The sequence below is a fragment of the Lepidochelys kempii genome, chromosome 1 (genome assembly GCF_965140265.1).
Source record: "Lepidochelys kempii isolate rLepKem1 chromosome 1, rLepKem1.hap2, whole genome shotgun sequence".
NCBI lineage: Eukaryota > Metazoa > Chordata > Testudines > Cheloniidae > Lepidochelys > Lepidochelys kempii.
The window spans coordinates 140990194-141014496 of record NC_133256.1 but is presented as its reverse complement, the minus strand read 5'-3'; the positions used below and the strand labels follow the sequence as shown (position 1 = coordinate 141014496).

Here is a 24303-nt window from a genome sequence, read left to right as displayed (position 1 = left end):
CTTAAATGGATCACATAGCTATGACAAGTAGCATATTAGAAATGTTATACTGTACCTTTAAGATGTGATTATTGGAGGTTTTGTCATCAGGAGCCACGTACAAACGGATGAAGACCGAGTTACTATACTGGCCACGAAAAGTTGCAAGGGTCTGGAGCATGCTGAACTTCCTTTCTGACCATTGTCCTTCAGGTCCGATGTTAGATTCCAGCACAGGCCAACGGAACAGCGAATTCTTCAGTATATTTAATAGTGGCTTTGCATCCACTTTTTCAATTTTATCTTAAATGGCAAGATGTACCAACAGTTAAGTTCCAGACAATTCAAATCCAGTAGTGGGTATAAAGTCATGCCAATGAGATAGAAATGTTTATAGACTGATCAATTTCTAGGCAAGACTAAACAGAATAGCTCAAACTTAATGCCTTGGCTGGTCTTTTGCTGAAAAGACGCCTCTGAAAATAAGAGTATATGACTCCTTTATCATAGTTTATCCAAATCAAGCATGGATAACCTGGGCAAGGAGAAACTTGCATTGCATTCAGCTGCTCTGTGCCTGTCCTTGGAATGTAAACCTCTCTATACTCTAATTCTACAGTATGTTCATCACAGCCAATGGAAGAAATGTTTCAGATAAATAATACATAGTGATGATCTAGGTCAGATTTAAAATATAAAGTAAGAATCGGCTTAGGTACTACAGTGACGAACTCTGTGGAAAACCCAAAGACTGATAGAAATGTCATTTGTTATTTAAGAAAATGGGATGAAAAACTACACTTGCCTTTTAAATAATGGTTGTGGTCTAACAGGGAATGAAATAACATGCAGTGACAAAATCCTGCTGGAGACTGCTCAACAACTGGCATAGGAGTTTGATTGGGTCAGAAGAATACTTGCTATTTGCAAACAAAATTGAGAGGGAATGGGAGTGGCCAGAGAGAGAATACAATGGAGTGTGCAACAGAAAAATCATTTAGTCAGTCAGCTTCACAGCATGTTGGAGCATCAAAAAAGAAATACTCCATAAGACGGGGTGGGGGGAACAACTTCTAAAAAAAATTCTGAGAAAACGACAGAGGAACACGTTGAGGAACCAAGTCTACCAGGTTTGATCCCCCACCCGCAAAAGGAACCGACTCAAGAGATTCCAGAAACTTTAAAGATAAATTGCTAACTGCATTTGACCCAGAAGAGACAAAAGTAAAACACATGTCACAGTACCAGCCCCTTGTGAAGACATTAGGGCATCATGAGATTTTTGGGAGGTGGAGGTTCTAGAGACATGCACAATCAGATGTGACTGGTGAAGAGACTGTGAGAGTTGAAAATGGAGATGGAGTTACAAGAAACCACAACCTAGTCTAGGGCTAGCTGAAGACACAACAGCTGCACTCATGAGAGGAGAGAGCAAGGAATACTGCAGACCATCCCAGAGATACTTTGAGGGGGTTCTGCTGTCCGGGCCCACTTGAAGAGCTGGCTTGTGGGCCCTACCATTTCGATGCCCCCGATATAGGGGAAATAGGAATGCAAAGAAGAATTTCAATTTTCATTAGAAAAAATGAAAAAGTTTCTAGCTTGTTTATGAAAACAACTTGATGGAAATCGTTCGCTAAGGTCAAAGAGAACAAGCAGGGGAGGCCCAGCAAAAGACTGAGGGGCCTAAAGATCCTGATCTCATTCACTCTGCCACCCACCCTTTCAGTGTCAAATGACTCCACTGAGTTTGGGGTGTGTCCCAAAGTATCACCTCACTGACCCTCTCCAAAATCCTCAGGCCATAACTGTACACACTAGTATGATAATAGAGGAGACACTTTGGTTAGTGTTGAGGAGCAGGGGTGACAAATATTTATTGTAGAGGCTGAAAACTGGCTATGTGATATAGACTCAGGGGTTCAGAGTGAGAAGCCTGAGGGCACAAGCCTCGATGGTAAAGTTTGGAGCCATCTGGTCCTTAGTTGCCAGCTGAACAATTCCATCAGAGGATTCTATAAAACAATTTACTCATTTAACCTGCCAGTCAATGCTCCCACATCGCTTTGAGAGTCCCTTAAAGCATAATCACTTTTCAAAGGAGAACTACATAAATATAGTATCTTGTGCCTTTGTATATTCAGAGGCACATTGCCTGACTTCACTGACAAAATAAGACACGGAACTTGTAACTAGATCGCTGTGAGTGGATCTTTGCATTTGCTTGGAGCCTCACTTAGTTCAGTGAGTACAAATGTCAGCCTGCATAGGTACAACTGCAGGGACTAGGCCTAAGCTTTCACTGCTTTCTTCTGTTAGCACGTCAGAGCCTAATACAGGTAATATACAGCCCTCCCATGCCCCCAAACAAAATCAAGTTACTTACTCTCATTCATACACGATGAGTAAAGGATTTTGGCTTTCTGTACAGCTTCACTGTCCCGTCTCTTGCTGATAGGTTTCTGTAGCAGTGCTGTGAACATACACAGTAAAATAAGTTTCTCCCAGGCCTTGGAAAATGCAGAGTTTGGTTTGTTTTTTAAATCATGCCACTGGTTGGAAAATGTATCATTGTGGGATGACTTCATGGTCTAAATACCACTCATCTCCTCAAACCAACAGTTTTAAATCCTGGCTGGGTTGTCTCAAACCTTACCCCTTCCAGGGTACTTAAACTGAGTTACTCTAAAGAGTTGGGAGGAGAGAGAGCCAATAAGGAGGAGACTTTCAAATGACTTTAAAACCCAAGCTTTAAGGTACAATTTTTTAAAAACTGCATTATGAAGTGAAAATCATTGCACAATATAGCTCATCCTTTGTCTTTTAAGGCAGGGTCGGGGAGGATAGAGCTTGCAAGCAGCTGAACAAGTCTTTTCATTCCAGGGCCAATGCTGTTCTATACCACTATTTACCAGGGGCACCTTTTCATTTTTTGGCCACTGCCTTTTCCAATAATTTACCATACCACTGTCCCCACTGTTGTCTCATATAGGAAGGGCACAAGAGTGAAGCTTGGTGATGACAGTCAATTCCATGCTGGAGGAATGGGGTAGCTTTCTCTCTACCAGGTACAATACTAGAGACTATGAGGATGAGTGCCCATAATGGCCACTGTCTTCAGTAAGTGCTTAAGGAACTAAGCATTTCTCAGGAGGCACTCAGAAGCTTGAAGGATCTGCCATAAAGAATATTACAAATACAACTCACATCCACCCATTTGAGGAGCAAAAATCTACACACAGAAAAAAATTGCAGAAGACAACAAAAATTCTCCTGCCAGCTACACTAACGCATGATGTAGCACAGAACTGCAGGTGAAGTTCTGTATTAATACCTTGACAACAGTGTGGCTGTCATCAGTTTTGAGTGGTTAAAATTGTCTTATTATGACAGAATAAATACCAAAAATAACAACAACAAAAGTGGTTGGTTGGTTTTTAAAGACATTTTTAACATGATAATGCTATTTTAGTTTCAGATATGAATCTCCCCCAGTCTACTGCAGGGCACAATTCTTGATAGATTTTATTTCAAATCTCAATCTTATCAATATTTCTGAGCTCCATAAACACAACATCATAGCTGTCACCAACATATCTCTACCAGAAGGCTCATGAGCAAAGTTCTCAATGGAAGTAGCTCAAGCCCTTTATTTTTTAAACAGGATTATCAGATCTGTCCAAGCTTTAAATATGAAATTTTAAAGGGAACTGTGATTCAGATCTCAATAAATCTAAAAATGAAAAATAGCCTCCTACTAAAGCCAATGCTATCATTTCTGTTTCTTGCCAGGGAGTTGCAACAGTCATGAAAATTGGAAGCTAACAACGTTGGATAGCTAAAGCCTAGCTAAAGCCCAGAAGAGGGGAAGACCATAAGCTAAAATAAAATAAAACCAACTCTAGAACTACACTAACATAAAATACTATTAAAATCAGACCCGGTGCTTTCCACTGAATAACTTTTTTTTTTCTTACTTGCTACAAGAAGCAGCTGTAACACTCATTACATTACAGCAAAGAATGACAGAGAGCAAGACACTTCCAATTTGCTTAGAAAAAAATAAAAATTTTGCAAAGAATATTCTGACTGTGAAACACAAGAAGCTCAGTTTTCAAAAATAGGAATCTTAACAAGATGGTTAAATCCTGCATTTTGATCCTCAAATTAGGTCTTTGGGGGTATAAACGCTCTTTACAGCAGACATGTGACCTAGCCTCAAAGTTCAGATTTGGATCCAAACTGCCCCTTAGTTTAAGAGGATTCCAATCTGGTGTTCTGGTTCAGGCCTCTCCCTCTCTGCTTTTTGTATCCTGAGGTGCTAATGCGAATATTCAAATGCACAATTTGGACATCCTTCTATTTAAACTGCCATGTGTGAAAACTTTCAAGTACTAAAATTCTCTTTGCTACCACGTACTTGAGGAAGAGTGAGGAAAGAGGAGGAGGACCGGGTCTCTTTGTATCTATATCTACATACACACATATTATAGGAAGAGCTGGTAGCAACCTCTATATTTAGCCGTGCGAAGGATTCTTGCAACCACTCCTGTGAGAAACTCTCACACCATTGTTTGCAGGAGGCCTTTGATATTGGGCAGCTGGAACGTGCTCGGGCTAGAGAAGTGCTTTTTCATTGTCTCAGGAAATTCTGTTCATTTTTTGCTGAGGTATAAACTGTTAAAAATTCCCATTTCTCTTCTCTTGCTTGTGTTCCTCAGGAAAAGTGTTGGCAGATTGCCAGAATAATAACTGTACACAAAAATTCTAAGGCCAGGCTCATGTCAGCACTAAAGTAGCAGCAACAGGAATATCTGGGAGCTGCCGGAGCAGCTGTAGTGGGCTAGGCAAGGGTCCCCCCATCCCCAGACCAGCCACATGGGCCCAGTGGCCTCTGCCCTCTTCTGAGAGTTCCAACATGGAGCAAGGTTTCATCACCCCACACTGCAATCTCCCCACTTAGGCTGAACACCTGTTCCCTAGCAGCCATCCCCCTGTCCCTCTGAGGAGATGGAGTTGCAGCTCCTCTAACTCCCAAAGGTAGGGAATAGGAAGCAAAACAGAGAAACTGCACACAAGATCAACCACCGTCCGAACCCACCACATAGTCCATCCCACCCTCTGTGGGCACCAAGTGGGGCAGGAACTATGCCAATTCCTAGTGGGGGGCTAGAGAAAGAGGGAAGAGAGCCAGGCCAGGCTGGGATCCCCCTTCACAACCTAGCACTTGCACCCAATGGTCCACCTTCTGGGATAACAGCATTCTGCTGCTTACAGCCCATGTAGTTAGTCCTGAAGATCCAGTGGTTGCAATTTGTACTGCGGTGTTAACGGTTCAGAGTCAAAACTATGATGATGATGGGGGGGGGGATGGTTACAGTCACACATGATAGAACCTTTTTCCTTTTAAAACACCCTAGAAAATTACATTTAAAGCTATATTAAAAGAAACTTAATTAGTTTTCAGACTCAAGCACTCAAAAGTTAGAAAGTGTTAGATTTGCACTTACTTGTGCAACCTTAATTCCAGCGCCGTTGTACATATGTGTTATGATACAGTCTTTAATTACATAGTCCTCTATTACTTTTCCCACAAGATGCTTGCTTCATTCAGTGCACAGGATGTACAAGGGGGCAGAATTAAGGCTGCACAGGCAACTGTAAGCCTGGCATCTCCTACCTTTCAAGTGCTTGGCTTTGCAACCTAAATAATGTTCTTTTAATACAGATTTTTTAATATCACTCGTGTGCGTGTTTTATCTTCTTATTTCAGTTTGTGAAAACATAGTTTCCTTTTAACCCTAAAGAGAGTGTTAGCCCTCCAAGGATCCCTTTCAAAAAATAAAGCATAACAAAATTACTGTATGAAAACACAACTAATTTCAAAACTTTCAGACTCTGCACAGTCCATCTTATCAAAGAATGTGCCATCTGAAGCTGTGGAGATGCACAATACCATTCCGTATTGTCTCCTATTCTCTAACATGGGCATGCTTCCTCTTCTCTTGGTTACTTGCCAATATAACCTAACCCACTGGTGCCTGGTCTACGTGTCACTATTAGAGTTCATGTGTAATCCAGCCTGCTGCTAGCCACTACTGATAATTTGATTCCCAAGGCTGTTGAAAGTGACAAGAAAAGGGGGTCTGAGACATGGAGGAAGTGAGGGGGTAAAACTGATAAGAGAAGTAGAGACCTAAGAGGAGGGTTGCAAAGGTTAAAATTAACAAAAAGGAGAAATGACACTGATATTACTATGGGATGGAGGGTTCTGAAATACAGGGGAAGTGTGTGAAACTAATAAAGGAAGCCGGAATAGTGAGACACTGATATGTGCAATAAACGAAGGCAAGCACCACAAAAAGAGAAGGGAATGTAGGGTCTGTCAGCGTTACACAGATTTTGACAGTCATTTTGTTCTATGAATTGCTGCAGCCTGCTACAGAGGAAACACATGCTGTGCTAGAGACTTTACATTTCCTCTTTCTTCTTCTTGTATCCCATAAACTAAAATAAAAATCATTCAGAGTACATTGTTGCTCTTTGAGTCTTATTAGTCTTAAAGCTTTTTATTATTAATTATTATTACTATTATGGTGTAAGAAAAACAGAGTGGGGTGGGAGACCCAAGTAGTAGAGAAACAGACACATATAGGCCAAATTTTCAAGGGAGACCAGGGTCCAATTTTCAAGTGCACTAAATGGCCAACTCAATGGGCTTTGCTTGGTATGGGAAAGGAGGGCTCTGCTGTTATGCAGGTTGCAGAAGCTGAAAGAGTATGGCTTACCATGGCCGTCTGCAAGCCGAATTCTGTTGCCTGGCACTGCGTGTGTGATCTCTAACACCAAAGCTGCAGGCACTCAATATAAGATGCAAAATGCGACCTTGTACCAAAATCACATGTGCTATGTAATGTGAATAGTGTTGTTCACCGTGAAAGAGTATAGCTATTGTTCTGTAAAATGTATCTTTTAAAATACTTCACTCCCTTTTTTTCCTCCAGCAGCTGCAAATGTTTCAAACCTCCCTCCTCCGTCCCAAAGGCTATCTCAGATAAGGCAGTGAAAAAAACACACACGCGATGAAATGTTCTTTGAGCTCATGCAGTTGTCTGGCACTGACAGAGCTCATCAGAATGTGTGGAGGGACACAATAGCAGAGTACAGGACAGTGGCTGATGAACGTGAGGAGAGGTGGCAGCAGGAAGATCACAGGAGGCATGAGGCAACGCTGGGGCTACTGCGGGATCAAACGGACATGCTCCGGTGTCTGCTGGAGGTTCGTGAATGGCAGCAGGATCACAGACTGCCGCTGCAGCCCCTGCTTAACCACCCTCCCTCCTCCCCAAGTTCCATAGCCTCCTCACCCAGACACCCAAGAACACCGGGGTGGAGCTCCGGGCACCAAACCACTCCACCCCAGTGGACAGCCCAAGCAACAGAAGGCTGTCATTCAACAAGTTTTAAAGTGGCCTTTTCCTTCCCTCCTACTCTCCTCCCACACCCCACCCAGGCTACCTTGTGAGTTATCTCCCTATTTTTATAATCAATTTTAATAAAGAATACATATTTTTAAATGATAGTGACTTTATTTCCTTTGCAAGCAAGCTGTGATCAAAGGTGGGAAAGCGGGTGGCTTACAGGGAATTTAGAGGCAACCAAAGGGGTGGGTTTTCATCAAGGAGAAACAAACAGAAGTGTCACACAGTACCCTGGCCAGTCATGAAACTGGTTTTCAAAGTTTCTCTGATGCGCAGCACTTCCTGTTGTGCTCTTCTAACCGCCCTAGTGTCTGGCTGTGTGTATTCCATGTCCAGGTGATTTGCATCAACATCCCACCCCACCATAAACGTCTCCCCCTTACTCTCACAGAGATTGTGGAGCACACAGGAAGCAGCAATAACAATGAGAATACTGGTTTTGCTGAGGTCTAACCGAGTCAGTAAACTGAGCCAGCAACCCTTTAAATGTCCAAATGCACATTCTACCACCATTCTGCACTTGCTCAGCCTATAGTTGAACAGCTCCTTACTACTGTCCAGGGTGCCTGTGTACGGCTTCACGAGCCAGGGCATTAAGGGGTAGGCTGGGTCCCCAAGGATACATATAGGCATTTCAACATCCCCAACAGTTATTTTCTGGTCTGGGAAGTAAATCCCTTCCTGCAGCCGTCTAAACAGACCAGAGTTCCTGAAGACACGAGCGTCATGAACCTTTCCTGGCCATCCCATCTTGAAGTTGGTGAAACGTCTCTTGTGATCCACCAGTGCTTGCAGCACCATTGAAAAGTACCGCTTGTGGTTTATGTACTAGCTGCCCTGGTGGTCCAGTCCCAAGATAGGGATATGCCCCACCATAGTTAGGGAATCCCTTTGCAGCAAAGCCATCTAGTATGACCTGCACATTTCCCAGAGTCACTACCTTTGGTAGAAGCAGTTCAATGATTGCATTGGCTACTTGCATCACAGCAGCCCCCACAGTAGATTTGCCCACTCCAAATTGATTACCAACTGACCGGTAGCAGTCTGACGTTACAAGCTTCCACAGGGGTATTGCCACTCGCTTGTGAACTGTGAGGGCTGCTCTCATCTTGGTTTTCTTGCGCTTCAGGGCAAGGGAAAGCAAGTCACAAAGTTCCATAAAAGTGCCCTTATGCATGCGAAAGTTTTGGAGCCACTGGGAATCATCCCAGACCTGCAACACTATGTGGTCCCACCACTCTGTGCTTGTTTCCCGGGCCCAGAATCGGCGTTTCATGGCATGAGCCTGCCCCATTAACACCATGATCTCCAAATTGTGAGGGAACATGGTTTTAGAGAAAAGTGTGTTCATGTCCTCATCACCGCACTTCTGTCGCCTCCTCGCCTGGTTTTTCAGGTGCTGGTTCTGCATAAACTGCATGATAATGCACGAGATGTTTACAATGGTCATAACTGCTGTGGTGAGCTGAACGGGCTCCATTCTTGATGTGCTATGGCGTCTGGTCCTGCTCAGGCAATCCAGGGAAAAGGGTGCGAAACGACTGTTTGCCATTGCTCTGATGGAGGGAGGGGTGATTGACAACATGGCTTACAGGGTTGGCTTACAGGGAATTAAAATCAACAAAGAGGGTGGCTTTGCGAGAAACAGAATGGCCCCCTCAAGGATAGAACTCAAAACCTCAAGGATAGAACTCAAAACTGGGTTTAGCAGGCCGTTGATTTCATGGAGGGAGGGAGGAGAAAATGAATACAAAACAAATCTTGTCTATTTCTTGTTTTGATCCACTTCATCTATCTTTATACATCTTGCTGGCTGCAGATGGTGCAGTACAACCACTAGCCATCGTCATCTCCTGGGTGCTCGGCAGAAGACAGTGCAGTATGACTGCTGGCTATCGTCATCTCCTGGCTGCTCATTAAAAGACGGTGCAGTAGGACTGCCAGTCGGACTGAATCATCATGAGACAAAACTTAAAAGGGAAATGACCTGGCTGAGTCACTCCCATGTTTGCCCAGGTGCCCCTGACCTCATGAGGTCGGTTAAAAGAGCGCCCTGGACTACGTCGACGACGGCTACCGGTCATACTGCACTGTCTGCTGCCAAAAGGCAATAAACTGCTGCTGTGTAGCAATGCAGTACCGCATCTGCCAGCACCCAGGAAGCATACGATTACGGTTAGCTGAGTGGGCTCCATGCTTGCCGTGGTATGGCGTCTGCACAGGTAACCCAGGAAAAAAGGCGCAAAACGATTGTCTGCCCTTGCTTTCACGGAGGGAGGGAAGAAGGGAAGGGGGACCTGACGATATGTACGTAGAACCACCCACGACAATGTTTCGGGCATTGGGATTTCTACCCAGAACTCAAATGGGTGGCGGAGACTGCGGGAACTGTGGCATAGCTACCCACAGTGCAATGCTCCGAAGTCAATGGTCACCTCGGTACTGTGGACACACTCCGCCGACTACATGCACTTAGAGCATTTGTGTGGGGACACACACAATTGACTGTATGAAAATGCTTTCTACAAAACGCACTTCTAGAAATTCGACCTAATTTCATAGTGTAGACAAGGCCTCAGTGTCTGACACGGTGCTTCAGACATCAATGAAAGGTTCCACACAAAATGAGTTTGACATCCCTTATGCTTACTGAGACCCAGGTATATTTGGCTCTCTCCACAGACACTGCCTTCATATTGCCATACTGCATCAATATTAATGCAGTATCTAAGGCTTTGTGTGTCCCCAAACTAATTAATACTTAACCCTAATAAAACCAGTGTTCTTCTTATTGGCAGAGAGAACCATTATCAACCACTTCCCCTCCTGCCTTCACATCTAACTTTTTTATCAGGGAACTTTCAAGCTGAACAGACCCTTCCAAGTTTGTCTTGAAACGAGTTTACAAAATTTGGGTATTAGCAGCAGTCAGCAATATTTGAGTCAGCGATTGGAGTCAGGAAAATTTCCCCTTAGAAAATTTGTGAAGAATTAGGCATCAGATAATATGGCTAAATAACAACATTGTTGGGTTCCACTAACCGATTAAATTAACAATAACAGCATGCTAGTCCAGACCTCTGCCTGGCAGAGCCAAACAAACAAAGGAAAAAAATTTTAAAAAGTTCTTTATCTTACTCACACATCCTGCAGCTGAACAACTAAGTGAAATGCCAGTTGTGATCACATATGGTACACGCAGAACACCTAAATGCAGAAGAAATACCATGTGACCTTCCCCAGCAAAGAATTAAACTTGAGTAACACCCTCAAAATGAGATAACTAGTTAGAGCTGAACAATTTGTACCCAGCTTTGATGAAAAGTTCACGAAGAAGTACAAAAATTGAGCACACCATGCTCGATCACAGATACAGGTTAAAACTCGAACCATGGCTGATTTTAATATTGTGATTAACAGGATCAAAGCTCCATTGTGTTAGGCAGTGTACAAATACATAGCAATAGACAGTCCTTGCCAGGGGCACCGGTACGGAGGGCCAGGAGGGCTATGCCCCCCCTTTCTTTACTGGCTGTAAGGATGAGTGACAAGAGAAGGGGGTGGAGAGAAGCGAGTGGGGCAGGGTCTTAGGAGGAAAAGGCTGTGTGGACCCAGGGCCTCAGGGAAGGGATGGTGCTGGGGTGGAGGGTTGGGGGGAAGAGGTGGGGCTGGACCTCATGGGGTCAGGTCACTGTTCAGGTGCCTGTGGCACCCCCACTTTTAGGGCACTTCCGCCACTCCTGGTCCTCACTCCAAGGAGTGTGTCATCTAAGAAGAGAAGTGACTTGCAAGGGTGAAGAGTACATCTGGGATGGGAGTTTTCAAGAGCACTCAGCATTGGTTTAATTCTGGTCCCACTGAAGTAAATAGTAAAGCCCCATTGGTGTCAAGGGAAACAGATTTTGACCAACACTGACCATTTCTCAAAATCCAACTGATGCTATATAGCACTTATGCATTTGCAATTTTTTTCTTATTATATGTTGACAATGATGCCAAATGCCACTAAACCAAGACAAAATAATTGGCTGGTTTTTTTTATAGGAAACATGATGTAGCTAGGACAAAAGGAAGGATTTGAAGGAGGAGGGCCTAGTGGCCTTCAGGATGAATTCTGGAAGACTCTGATGCATGAGGGGCAAAACAGGAAAAAGCACAGGGATGTTTATGTGACAAACAGCAAAAGAGTTGGCATCCTTGGTAGAGTGGCAGAGACAGGGTGGCAGCATGATATGACAAAAGGGTGGCTAAGTAGGGAGGTGCAGAATTAAGAAGATTCCTGAAGGTGAACACAATAAATAACCATTTAAGAAGGGAGGCAGTCATGTGGTCAAAATGATGGGCAAGGAAGATAATCTTGGCAACTGCATAGTGTACTGACTAGAGAGGAGATGATATGGATATTGGGGAGGCTGGCAAGGAGGAAGTTAGAGTGTTCAGTATAGGAGATGGTGAGTTTGGGCTGCTTGAAGAGAAAGAAAAGTGTGGATATTAGAAATTTGGAGAAATTAATGAAGAAGCAGCAACATTTGAACAGGACAAGAGAGAGGGAGGAGTTGAAGATGACTCCCGATCAGTGTCTCTAATGATCTCTTTGTCATTAGCTTAGAACATCTCTGTAATCTGTACATCTCTGAAACATGTGATCAGTGTAACTCTCAAACATAGCTGGTGACAATCGGCCACCAAGAGCACAGGGTTTCTCTACCCGAGAATCTCTAAAGCACAAGGCACAGTGTCCATCTCCTGACCATACAGTACCAGAACCATGTGCCAGAGACAGCAGGTTCTTTCATGATATCTTTCAGTCCCAGAGTCCTGAAGCAAGCCACTTGTGTAAACATTCCGTTATGCTCTACAGCAAAGGAACGTTTTTCATCCTCCACTTTCCAAGATGGAAGGGACCCAATGTATATGCAAAGAGGAGATGCACAGTAGATATCAACAGTGATAGATATCAACACTGAAAACCAGGCCTCATTGAAGGCAATGGCAAGACTACCATCAACTTCAAGAGTGTTTGGATTCTACCTCAGCTCCCTAACTGAAGTAAAAGGATAGATGTTCCTAAATTACAGCACGAAAAGGTGCCAAATAACTAAGGGCCTACGCCTGAAAGGTATTAAGGACCCACAACTCCCGCTGACACCTCTAGTTGTTTCAAGAGGTCAGCACCTCTGAGGCCATTTTGATGTAAACTCTTCGGGACAGAGACTGTGTCTTCTATGTCTGTAAGGCTCAATTAAAAAATCAGTAAGAATAGTTCATGGTTCTTCAGATTCCAGAATCCATTAGTACACTTTGTCTTAGACACCATGACTTAGACACCATGGTCATGTGCATAGAATAGGACTCTAGATAGGTAGTGAGGTAGATTAGAATGAAGGAAATCTAACTTGATTCATAACCTCTCTGTGGATAAAGTACTAGTTCCAGTGTCCATTATAACTAGATTATGCTTTCTCTTTAGTCACTGCTTTAATTTCCTTCAAAATTCCAAATTAACTTCAAAATTCTTCTCCAAGGGACTTCACTGGATTTGACATTCACTATCATTCTCATCATCTGGGTTCTACGCTTCAGTATTGTGCCAGGTGGCTTGGGCACAGGATGTATTTTATATGTGAAGATGGATATAAATAGGGCAAGTGCCCATATCTTTTGATAACTGTGCTCCAAAGCTCTGGAATGCTGTAACTTGCCTCATTTAGTGAGTGACATCTGTGTGCTCTGAAGTATGTTCAAGGTGTTCATGGTCTCTTAAACCTTCTGATCTTTCCAAATTGTTTAACTGGTTTGGGGTCATTTCCTTTTGTCAAGAGAGTTAAAGGCTGAAAGACTCCGGTTGCAAATGTCTATTTTTAGCTGCCTCGGTGTTAAGAATCAGATCAAATCACTTTATATAGCTCTTACTAGATCGTGCCAAAAGCACTGAGGAGATAACTGTAATATAAAGTAATATACAATTAGGAACAGTGCTCAACCCTATGAATTCTAGGTGCTCAGATTTCAGTGTGATGGGCACAGTACAAAATCTTATTAGATGGGCAAACAGAATCAGTAGCTGCAGTGTCTTTCCCTTGGGAAAAGGTATTCTTACTAAACCCATTCAGAATGCGCTCTTTTAGGATATGATAGACTAAAAAGGCAAACTTTCTGAGGTTTACTACCCATACAGTAAATAGCAATCATCTACTGTTAAAAGTAAGTATAATTCACTTTACAAACTAAGCTTTGCTTTTTTTAAAAAAAAAATATTCTAAAGCTGCCTAAGAATAGTCTTGTGGTTAAATTGGTACCTTTAATCTTACTTGCTATTTCTAGCTCTTGTTGATTTTCCAGCCTACAGTCTGACACATGTGATTTGGTTTTCAGACTCCTTGTTTTATTTACTGCAATGAAAAATCTCCCCCCCCCCCCCAATTTGGACTGCATGAAAAAGAATCTGGGAGCAAGATTTGGGAAAAGATGGATCAGTTTGCATTTCATTTTTACTCAAAATAAAAATATAGATTCAAATTACCAAAGTCATGGTCCATCTATAGACTGTATACATTCTATGCTATTTTTGATTATTTAGCACATACAATATATCTCTCAGAAACACATATCAACCAAGCATGTGATTAACTAGGTATATTTGATGCACTAGAAAAAACAATACGAGAAGAATGTATTTTTCACAGTTCTGAAGACCTTCCTGGTTACAACTGGGGAGAGATTATTATCCCAAGAAAGACAATTACATTTTTGTTTTGTATTCATCCCCCCACCTCTGCGTTTACAAACATTTGCAGTAAGAAGAAATAGCAAATTTATATATTTGGAAAGATAGATTTGACAATGAGTTGAAATGTATTACAATGCTTTTCACCATTCACCAAGGAATGCTCTCATCTGTGAGCATGCCGGTTGGAAGGCATTCAGATACCATAATGATGGGTGCAGTAGAAAAACCTAATAGAACCATGCCGTATCCTAGAAAGCAGTGACTCCAAAAAAACATGTCTCCCAATGCAATGCAGTGGCACAAGAGAGCCAATGTGATTCTTGGGCGTATGAAAAGGGAAGTAGTGAGGAGGAATAGGGAGGCAATTTTAACGCTGTATACAGTATTGGTGAAGCTGATACTCAGGCGATCTGTGCCTGACAATAGTGGAGGGGCAGGGTGAGGGCAGCTGGCTTCAGCAGTGTTAATGAGCATGCTCAGTATAAGCCAAGCAGCAAATCTCGGGGCATTGGTGCACATGACCCCACGTACCCTGCCCCCCCACCACGTTGCCTCTACTGGTACTTGAATTCTGCATCCAGTTCTGGTGTCCACACTTTGAAAAGGAAATTGCAAAGTGGGAGAGGGTGCAGAAAAGAGCCACAAACATGAGTTAAGGGCTGGAGAAAAAGGCCTTAGAATGAGAGACTTAAAGAGCTCAATAAGTTTCAGTTCTCAAAAAGAAGATTGAGAGGTGACTTGATTACAGTGTGTCAGTGTACCTGCACTGGGAGAAAATGCTGGTTATGAAAGGGCTCTTTAAAGTAGCGGAGAAAGGCATAACAAGAACCAATAGCTAGAAGCCAGACAAATTCAGATTAGAAATGAGGCAAAATATTTCCACAGTGAGGGTGATTAACCACTAGAACAAACCAAGGGTGATAGATTGATAGATTCTTTAGCTTTTGATGTCTTCAGATCAACACTGGATGCCTTTATGGAAGATACGTTTTAGCCAAACACAGGTTATTGGGCTCAATGCAGGAGGTCAGACTAGATGGTCTAATGGTCATTTCTGGCCTTAAACTCTATAAACCTATGAGAAGGATCTCAAAGCACTTTATAGACATTAAGCATGAAATAGGTACAACTTTATCAACATTTATAGATAAGGAAAATGAGCCAGAGAAGCCCAATTTCTGCTTATCTTACTCATGTGAGTAGTCGTATTGATTTCAGTGGTCCTTTGTGAGAGTAAAGGCAAGCAGCGTTTGACCCAGAGAAAGTAAGGGCTTGATCTTGAAGGTATTGAATGCCTTTGGCTCCCACTGAAGTCAGCAGGAGTCGAAATTGCCCAGCATGTTATGGGAGATGCTCAATATCTTGCAGAATCAGACCTTAAATGGCTCGCACTAAGTCCCACAGCAAGACAGTGCCAGAGCTGGAAATGTCTACTCTAAAGATGCAGCCTGAACCCCTACAAGTTTACAGGTGCAAGGTTAGCTCCGCCACAATGTGCATGTGACTATGGGCTTTAATAGTATGATCACATGCCATGATTTTCTCAAACTCTCTACGTTGAACATATAGAGAGCCAAACTTGTCAACATTTGTGGAAGATTCTTCCAGCAGTGGGCTGGCCAGGGTAACAGACACCATGATAAAAAACAATAAACGAAAGCCATAGCTTTTGTTACGGAAGTCATGTCTTGACAAACACAGCCTTAATTATAGTGCTGCAGATTTACATGAACACATTCCAAGAAGTATTATTTCAGAATGGTTTGGGGTCAGCTGACATTCATTTAGAATATCTGATTTCTACTCCCATTTTTCAGGAAGTTCCCACAGCTTGGATATAAGAGAGAGAGGGCTGACATCTGGGAGTTTTACGAAAGAAGAAACACTAAGTATATAATGTTCTATCTCAAAATAAAAATACCAGCCACAAACATCTAAAATTAGGCACAATGTTGTTCCTCCAACTTGACCAGTGGTCTCTTCTCCTGAATTGTATGTGCATTAATTGAGTTCAGTAGGCTGCATACCACAGCTCCCCTAATATAGAAATCCAGGTAAATCTGGGCAGTTCTGAATAAGATTTAACCAATAAGCCCTGGTCTACACTAGGAGTTGAGGTCGAATTTAGCAGCATTAAATTGATTTAACCCTGCACCTGTCCACACGATGAAGCCCTTTTTTTCTACTTAAAGGGCTCTTAAAATCGATTTCCTTACTCCACCCCCGACAAGTTTTGAATTTTTGTGTATTAATTGGGAACAGGAGTAACCAGTCCTGTGATGCCTCAGAATGAGCTGTTCTGAGAACACAATGTTCGTGGTATATTATTATTTTAAAAAATATATTTTTATGTTGATATTGTGAAACATTTTATTCAAACCACATCTCACTATGACATTCAAGTCTGGATAACTGAAATTACCCACTATCACCCTTTTAGTATATTTTTTTGCTTCCTTAAACTCTCGTGCAAGGTTTAGGTCTTATACTTGTATTCTTGTAGCCTGGTATTCCATAAAGTTTCTACCAGTCATGGTCCTCTTCCTGACCAGAAGTTAGTTCAGTAGAGTCTATGGAATCCTATGTACAGCACTGTTCCAATACCAATAAAACCCAACCTAGCTTCCACAGTATAGTTATTATAGTATTTGATTACATTGTTTCATTCCACTGTGTTTTAGAAAAGCCAATCACGTTGAGACCTCCTCCAATGTCAAACATTCTAGCCTACCCATTTTTCCTGTTAAAAGTTGGTATTTAGTAAAATATTACTTTCCTGGAATCTCATTGAGATGAGAACTACACTTACTTTTTTTCCCCCCATCACAAGCCACCATCTCTGTTAGTCACTCACCTTTATTCACCTGCTGGGCTCTAGTTCAGATGTCTAACTTGCTCAGTCTATACCTCCCACTCACACCACACTCCTTTTTAAAGGTAATCTGCAAAAGATTGTTCTTTTAATACAAGCTTGCTTCTAAAATTCCAAAAAAGTAAATTTGAAATCCCTTATAACTCAAAAATGGTTCATGCAATTTAGTTAAACCTTTTAAAAAAATCAGCTCTGTATTGAGATTAAGCATAAGAAATTTTCTTCTTAAAAAAAAGGAATGTTTTGAGAAGGTGAAAATACCAGTATAGGATGGAGTGCGTCTTTCATTCTATGTTTGTGGTGGTTATAATATTGCTAATATTAGCCGCTCTGGTAGAGAAACAATTGGAGTAGTGGCCCTTACAAGTTGTTTAAAACAAATTTTGCAAGCGCTATTTTCACTTTGCTTTCAGTTAACACATGAAGCTGATACTTTGATCTTTGTTAAAAGTTCAGGAAATGACCAAGTGAGCAGAAAAAATGTGCAGAAATGTGATTTCATATGCAAAAATTATCTTTGTCCAAACAAAGTTTTGCATTTTTAAGTCACAATGTTGAGGTCTTTAATTAAAAAAAATAATCAAAAAACAAGCTATAGTCTACTGTATTACCCAGATAAAAATAACACCTAATGTTGCTGGTTATTGTCTGAAACTGGATGATTATTTTATGAATTCAAAATGAAAAGTAGAAAATTTTAAAATTCAAATTTCAACTTTTTTCTGAATAGTTCACATAGCTCTACAAGAATATCTTAACCGCTAACTCTTCAGGATCCAAGGAGTCAATGTTTGTCTCAAATTTGGTTAAAATACAGATAGACCAATAATTACATTTATAAACAAAAGCTACACACGTTTCCTCTTCAGCAATTTATTTTTCATCAAACCCTTAACACAGACTCAGGTTATTATTGTCCCATTCTGTTGTCAATCTGCCACTATCTTTGCTTCTTTCTATACCTTCTCTAGCACATGCTCTCAGCTCCTCCATTACATGGTGAAGGCTTCTGTGGGATTCAGGAGGACCAATAAAGGGGCAGAAGTGAATGTGAGTTTTAGCATTGAAAGGACTGTTGAGCCTCAGAGACCTGGTGGAATGGGATGCTTTTGTGGAGCAGGGAGGTGAGGAGGGTGACTCATTCTGGGAACCTCAGCAAGAACCTATGATAGAAGTTAGCAAATCCCTGGAAATGCTGCAGGTCTCAAACATTCCAAGGTGTCACCCAAACCAGGACTGCCTTCACTGTGCATGGGTGCATCTTGACACCCTCTGGGAACTGGAGAAACCTCAGAAAGTCTATGGAGGACTGGTGAACTACAGACCTTTCCAGCTTAGTGAAGAGGCCATGCTGGCGTAGCCTTTTGACAGTTGTACAGATATGCATGGTGTGTTGCTCTATGTCAGAGAAAATCAATTTGTCATCCAGAAATACCACCACATTCTGGTCCAGCACGTCCGAAAACACATCATCGACGGCATGCTGGAATATGGTGGGTGTGTTGTCAAATCAACTGTCATTACAAGATATTCAAAGTGACCATACCTGGTTCAAGAAGCAGTTTTCCACTCATCCCTCACTATAGTACATAACAGGTTGTATGCCCCTTGGCGGTCCAGCATGGTATATACCGGGGTGGCCAAACTGTGGCTTGTGAGCTGCATGCAGCTCTTTTACAATTAAAGTACAGCTCGCGGCTCCCCCCATGAGTCCCCCATTCTCAATCTACCGGACTTGGGGGAAGGGAGCTTGAGATATCTGCCTTTCAGCGGGGTGGTGGGGTAGGGGCATCTGCGCAGCAGGGATGGGGATCTCAGGGCTTCAGCTGGAGCAGGGCTGAATCCCCGAACTCCGGCAGGTACCTGCCACGGGTCTGAAACCCCGAGCCCTGGCAGGCTTTCCCCAGCTCCCGAACTTCTGAAGATTGTTGTATGTGGCTTGGAGAATCAGTAAGTTTGGCCACCCCTGGTGTATACCCAGACAGCCTCCACATGGTCTAATAACCACTTGCATGAGTGATGGTGGATAGCAATTCCTGATTATGAGTTGGTTCAGAGCCTGGTAACCACACACCCAATTGGAGGCTTCCATTCTTCCTCTTCATGAAAAGTACTGGCACCCCAGGGGACAGGTGGATTTGCAAATAAACCCTTTGGACAGGTTTTCTTGAAGGTAAGGCTGTGGGGCAGATAGCTCAGGCTTGGACATGGCATAAATGCACCCAAACAGAATCTTTCTTCACCCCTGGTTACTATTCTATGGGGCAGTCATACTCCCGCGGTGGTGGTAGGGAGTCTGTGATGGAGGAGGGGGTTCAAATATATCTGCATAATCATTTTACTGGGAGGAATTGGTGTTCAAGATCTGTGGCTGAACCAGCCAGGCCAAGTGCTCCGCTTGTTGTCCTTAGAAAACTATTGCACACTTACCACCCGCTGTGGGCTGGCAGGGCTGATGGCACAACTCTGAGGGGAAGCTGACCTGTTCCCGTTCTTATGGCAGACTGACCAGGAGATAACCAGAATCAGAGGAAAGTGCGGGGAACAGATGACATTGAATTTCAGTACCTCGGGATGTCCTTTGATGGTAGCCTCCAAGGGCACAGTTTCCATGGCCACTCGCCCAAAGGACAAGAGGGATCCATCAATTGTCTCTACTAGGTCTGGGATGGATTTCAGTTGTAGGAGAATCTGGAGGGTTCAGGCTACATTCACATCAATGAGTGGCCACTGTGGAAGAATTTATTGGGTATGTCCAGGTACACCTTACTCAGCTAGAACTTGTAGGTGTGGTATTCCTAACCGGGAGCTGGCACGCATTCCAGTCAGGACCATGGTTCAGACTTGTGGGTACACTTTGTCAAGGCACTCCCCTTTTCTCCATTCCCACAATTGATTGTCCATCTAGACGGTGAAATCAATAAAAGCATCTGGGTCTGCTAGGTTCTCAATCAGGGCCAGCTCATCCTTGATTGCTTCTCACAGGCCACACCCAGAACCATTGTAGTTGGGCCACCTCATCTCAGGCTGACATGAGCCAGCAGAAATGCACTACAGAGGAGGGAGCTGTATCTTGCCACTGTCAGAGCTTATGCCGGGCGGCTTCTATGGTGCAGGTGCAATTGGGATCACCAAAAATGGTTGATATCACTTGCTGGAAGGTGCCCCAGTTAGACAATCTCAAGTAAAGGTCAGGCCCAACCCAATGCTTCTCCAGTCAGGAAGCTGACTAGGAGGCCTACTCTGGCTGCATTGGAGGAGTACATCTGTGGGTGAAGCAGGAATTGGAGGCAGCACTGATTCATGAAACTTCAAAATCTTTGGCCATCCCTGTCAAAGCGCTCCAGAGAGGGAATGATGGGTGCTGACTCAGGTCCAAAGCACAGTGCTCTCAGCAAGAAGCTGGAGCAGTTGGTCTTGCAACCTTGGTTTTCAGCAGCCAGCTGCATAGCCTGTGCCTGGCATCACTTGGCTGTCTGTGGGCTACCTGCTCATAAGATGTCATTGTTCCTTGGGGTGGGATGGGCTCTGCTGGATCCATGTCTGGAACGTTATGCTCTGTCAAGGGGTTAGTGGTCCAAGCAAGCTGTCAGGACTGGGACATGGGCAGTCTGACCTAGAGGTCGGAACCGGAGTCCAACCCAGGGATCAAGCAAGAGTCAGGTCCAGTGCAGCTGTCAGGAAGTCTCCCCATTGCTCAGACAACTTCCTGTGCCTCCTTCTGGCTTAAATTGTATGGTCCAGCCAATCAGCGTGGCTGGTTATTGTCCTTAGTCAGGATCCTCGTGGGGAGTGCCTCTTGGAGAAGTCAGAGTTCTGCTAGCCTCTCACTTCCAATAGTTCTGGGTGAGTTACCCAGTGGCAGCTGAAGTGAGAGAACTGTGTGGGAACCTAGGTTCGAGACCCATGTGCACTCTCACTCATTTCTAGATTTACTCTAGCGCCAGAGTGTGGTAAGACCTGCTTGCTGAAAGGTGCCCCAATTCAAGCGAAAAAGAGCGAAGAAGCCATTTTCCCCATTGTGATTTTCTACATGGGCCAGGTACAACCTCAGCTCTTGCGCACCAACAATAGTGGAAGGAATCCTAGTAAAGCAGGCAAAGGATGGGGACATGATCCCATCACACCCCATGCTAGCCAGTGGAGAGGAGCTGGCATATGCTAATGAAGTGCAACCTACTAAATCATACTAAGCTGTTACTGCTGTGTATGCTCTCCCAGGGCTCCACCACAGGCAGAGGTTTAAAGCTACACTCTTGTTCTTTGTGTTCTTTTAATTAGGAATAAGAAAATATTCCTTTCCTGCCAGGCCAAGTAGAAGCAATCCAGGGCACTGGACACAACCCACATAGAGCCCTCTCATGTTGTATCCTACCCTTTCTTGGGTGGCAGCAGGTTTTAGAGTTCTGATGAACAGGGCTGCTTATTCTTGGAGCTACTGACTCAGGCTCTGTAGAGGCTCAGGCAGGCACCACTTCACTTTGTTTCACCTTTTGAAGCTTTTATTTGTATCCATGAGGGCTACAAATATAATCTAGGGGGAACTGAGCTCTTGTCAGCTGACTCCAGGATTCCAGGCCCCAGGGGTGGGCCATCACGGCCTATGCCTTAATCCAGGCCTGCTCTGTTTTAATCAGCTTCCTCCTCTATTTATTTTAAAGTACATCTAATGATATAAACATCAACACCAATTAGACCGTCTCGACAAACGTGTTTCAGTTTTTGACACAGTAAATATCCACCAGCCTCCCTCATGAGGGTAGTGTATTTCTGACCACAAATAGTCTAATGACACTTGAAAATAATTGGCCCATCATGATTCCTTTGGCATTTATGGTAATGCTCTTAAATCATTGCTAATTAATGTGGCATTAATGAGGATGTAATTAATATGCATTTCCATCAGAATTCTATGATGATTTAGTAATTAATCAGTCAACAGTGATACTGTATCTCAAGAAGAAATAAATAAGTTGAACAAATCTTTCAAGACAAACAATTTCATAAAAAGTGCACTTGAACAAATCTGATTCAAATAATACCATTTTAGTTTTGCTTTTTTCCTAAGAAGCCATTTTGCCAGCCAATATCAATTTCAGCAACATGGAGGTTTACGTGAAAATGCCAGTTATACAGCTGTGCTAATATAATTACTTCCTAATGCTGTTCAGTGGTGCCTGAAGGCCATACTATGCAGCATGTAGCCCAAATGACAGTGCTTTGAAAGTCTATTGCTACACTTTCAATGTTTTGTAAGGGCTATGTATAAGACTTTTATAAAAAAAACCTATCTGAGCTTGTGTGTGAAAAGATAGACACCTCACTTGAGTTCAGATAAAACTGAATGAACATAACTACGCACAAACTAAAACAACATTCGTTGATAAACTTTTGGAGAGAGGAGGGTCTGTTTTCACAAACCTAATTTTAACATTATTTTCATAAAAGCTTTGGAGGTATACTTTCGTGGCAGCATGCTACAGGAGGTTATACACACGTAGCCATAAGAGAGTAGAACCATTAATTTACAACAGTGGCAGAAGAGTAATAGGCAAAATTGTTACGATAGAACGGCAGTGTAATGTTTAGCAGCAACATTATGCTTTACTTCATGTTATTCATAGTTTTACCATGCATTTTCAATAACTGGTTTTCATCAGGGAATATGGAAAATTAGATGACACAGAGATTATCATGGTTTTAAGGTAATAAATGTTTCTTTTTCTAGAATTGAAGGCACAAAGAAAACAATGATAGTTTTAGAATTTTTTCATCTTTGGATACAAATCTATCATTTTGATATACACAACAGCTTCAGTAGATAAGCTTGGTACAAAACTACTATAAATACTGCCTCAAAAATAGAATGAAAGGGTGATAGAAAGTCAGCTCTCAGTATCAATGTAGTGATCTCTCACAAGACTCAAAAGCAAGAAGGTGGTGTTCTGCTCTTCTGACCAGAAAGGCTCTGCGGGAATCCTGTGGCTCAGCTGCTGTGGAGCCTTAAACCTCATTCAAGAACCAAAATGATCTCCTTTCTTCACCCATGGTTTCCCAAACACACATTACACATACAGCTTTTCTTTCTAGATGCCACAAGAGCCTGCAAAACTTCCTGGCTGTTCTACTTCCTGTTCAGGTTGTTACTTTAACAAAAAATAAGTTGTACTGTACTGAGTTGGCAGACTTTCATATCTTGTTTTACCTTTCTGGCAAAGTCTCACATTTTGAGTAATGCTTGAATCTCAAATTTTATGCAGAGCTATAAATACCTCTGTATTTATTGTACCATTATCTGTGGAATTGGAGTCAGAAGGCCCATGTTCCCTGGAGGAACTGTTATTGACCGGACTCTGGCAAAAAAGGGAATGTGGGGAGTTAGACTGGAAGTAATTCAGCCACATGGGGAGAGCAGTGTAAAAGGTTAGCATCACTCTTTGTAAATGAAACACTTACATAAAATATTTTATAGTCCAATAATTTGTACTCATTAGCTAATTAAATGCTTCCAATAGGTCTACAATGCAGGTATTATACATTTTTACAAATTGGGAAAACTGAAGCACCAGCATGTATTAAGATTAAAAGAAAACATTGGAGCCAGAGAATTCAGGAGTTCTTGAATTCAAGTTCTGCGTTTGGATTACTGGAGCACACTTCTCAATTCTGTTCCATCATTTGGCATCACCAAATGAGCAAACTGCTCAGAGAGTGAGAAAACTGCTCAGAGATGAGGGGATGAGCAAACTGCTCAGAGAGTGAGAAAATATCTGAACTCTTACTAATAACTGGGACTTGGGAACTGTCTGGCAGTAAAGTAAAAATCTCAATTAAAAACACCGAAAGCTTCACCAAGTACCTTCTGAAAAAACTTTTTTTCATATTATGCTGTTAGATAGAAACTTCTACCCACCCCTAATAGTATTGGAAAGAATTCTCAAAAAACTCAATCACTGATATACGGAATGTGGGGGAAGAAGCTGGTGATATCACTTCTGAATGTGATCCTGAATATGAGACAAGAAGTAGGAATAACAATAGCAATGAATGCCACACTAATGATAACAATGCAAACAAAACAGATTATACTGAATGCAACACACCCAAGAGAGTCTTCGACATGCAGTGTATGCAGTGTAGTTGTAGCCATGTCGGTCCCAGGATACTAGAGAGACACGTTGGGTGACCAACTTCCGTTGGTGAGACAAACAAGCCATACAGAGCTCAAAAGCTTGTCTCTC

The 24303-nt window shown here is 42.6% G+C and overlaps 1 protein-coding gene across 1 annotated transcript in view; it reads right to left on the bottom strand.

The window, feature by feature from the left end:
• PHEX (phosphate regulating endopeptidase X-linked) overlaps nucleotides 1-24303 on the bottom strand; it is a 141089-nt gene that overhangs the window by 98712 nt on the left and 18074 nt on the right. Inside the window, exons 4-5 of the mRNA XM_073328113.1 lie at nucleotides 2366-2452; nucleotides 56-282 (exon numbers count right to left, since the gene is read on the bottom strand). Of these exons, the coding sequence (XP_073184214.1) occupies nucleotides 56-282; nucleotides 2366-2452 (314 nt within the window). The remainder of the gene's footprint in view (nucleotides 1-55; nucleotides 283-2365; nucleotides 2453-24303) is intronic.